General features: G+C 49.8%; 2 protein-coding genes across 2 annotated transcripts in view; one reads left to right on the top strand and one right to left on the bottom strand.

Moving 5' to 3' along the window:
• Nucleotides 1-1,494, top strand: part of T265_09470 (hypothetical protein) — a gene marked incomplete at both ends in the record, with an annotated part of 62,229 nt that overhangs the window by 11,210 nt on the left and 49,525 nt on the right. Inside the window, one exon of the mRNA XM_009175545.1 lies at nt 488-723. Coding sequence (XP_009173809.1) covers nt 488-723 — 236 coding nt within the window. The remainder of the gene's footprint in view (nt 1-487; nt 724-1,494) is intronic.
• T265_09468 (hypothetical protein) overlaps nt 518-1,494 on the bottom strand; it is a gene marked incomplete at both ends in the record, with an annotated part of 14,679 nt that continues 13,702 nt past the window's right edge. Inside the window, one exon of the mRNA XM_009175543.1 lies at nt 518-616. Coding sequence (XP_009173807.1) covers nt 518-616 — 99 coding nt within the window. The remainder of the gene's footprint in view (nt 617-1,494) is intronic.

Here is a 1,494-nt window from a genome sequence, read left to right as displayed (position 1 = left end):
CAGTGGCGTTCCTGTTGTCAGTTTCTATCCAGATTGCCTGAGTGAATGTGTGGAGGTGTAGGCACCTCGGAATGATTGTGTTAAGCTAGCACTAAGTCCCTCCCCCATCCACCTTTACTCTTTTCTTTACAATAAGGCTTTCAAATAAGTCATGGTTGTACGGCAGTGAAGCATCGGTGTTGAACAGTTATGTCATGCTGTCGATGATGATGATGAAGCATAAGTGTTTGAACCCTGATGTTGTGGTGTCCTTGATGATCACGATAATTCAAACGCCCCCCGGGACGCTTGACGCAGTTTCCTCGCCTAACACAAACCAGTTTTGCATCATTGTGATGTGGTGTCATCGTGTGACATTTCGTTTCCGACCGGATTCGCTCGAACGATTGATTCCTTTCCTTTTGCCTCGTGGAGTCAGTTATAGTCACTTTGTGGCCCCTAGCAGTTTTCTAAACCGTGTATCACTTTCTCTCCCACCTGTCTACAGGTTTTGATGTGTGGTGGGTGGCGGCCTTTTTCACTTTCCTGGTGTTGGTCCTCGTGTTCGTCGTGGTCCAGGTTGTCTTGTATTTCTGTGAGAAACGTCGTCGGGGCGAATTGCAATCTGGCAGTTGGCCTGAAGATAAGGAAGACCGACGCAGAACGCAGGAAGGACCGTCCGAAGCCGGTTCACCCAAATGTCTGCTGCGGTTGCAGACGAAATTGGAATGTTGGATGTCTCGGGTGCGTCTGTGCAGTCTAGTTGTCTTCGTTCGTTTGCTTCTGAGCCGTAAGCTTGGGGCATTGTGTTTGTCTTCACAAGCTTTCCTAGTTTTCAGAGGACTCTCCACAGGGTCCGCTGTTTGTAGGCTTTGCTTGTGGCATCCTTTCGGTGTGTAGCTGCCATCCTACCCGTGAGTGAATCAAGTGTGAGGTGCTACGAGACCCGCAGTCCTACCTAATCGATCTCACTCGATCCTCGCAGAACTGGACCTTTCAGTAACTCGTGCTTTAACTCAAGGTTTGTCTCTTTAGTTTGCCGTGTGAACCGTGAGTGACCTTATGTGCGAGTCCATACTTTGTACAGAGACACCCAGTTTCTCCCCGCATGTGTAGTGTTGTGACAGATGAATCCTCTGATATTGAAGGCGACAGTGAAATGCATTTTCTTTAAGCAGCTGGTGATTGCCGTCTTCCTGGATGAGGACCCCGAGACCGGCCATATCGATGGTTAGAGACATTGTCAGACATGGCCCAGTCGCGCCCTCAATGGCGCTCGTTCGTGCAAGCTATTGCCCCTTCCCAATCTCCTCACTTTACAGTTCAATGAGGGTGGTGGGGGGTTTATTAAAATGACGGCTAGATAGCCCAGTAGTTAAGGTGCGAACCTACTGACCGTAAGGTCCGTGGTTCGAGTACATCTCGACTGCTCCTGTCTGGGCTTGGGCGACCTGGCAGTAGCTCAACCCCATTCGGTTGGTATGGCTACTGTGCACTGAAAGGGTATTACAGACG

This window comes from Opisthorchis viverrini, assembly GCF_000715545.1.
Source record: "Opisthorchis viverrini unplaced genomic scaffold opera_v5_275, whole genome shotgun sequence".
Lineage (NCBI taxonomy): Eukaryota > Metazoa > Platyhelminthes > Trematoda > Opisthorchiida > Opisthorchiidae > Opisthorchis > Opisthorchis viverrini.
Note: the sequence above shows the minus strand (reverse complement) of the source record. Positions and strands in the feature narration are given on the sequence as shown.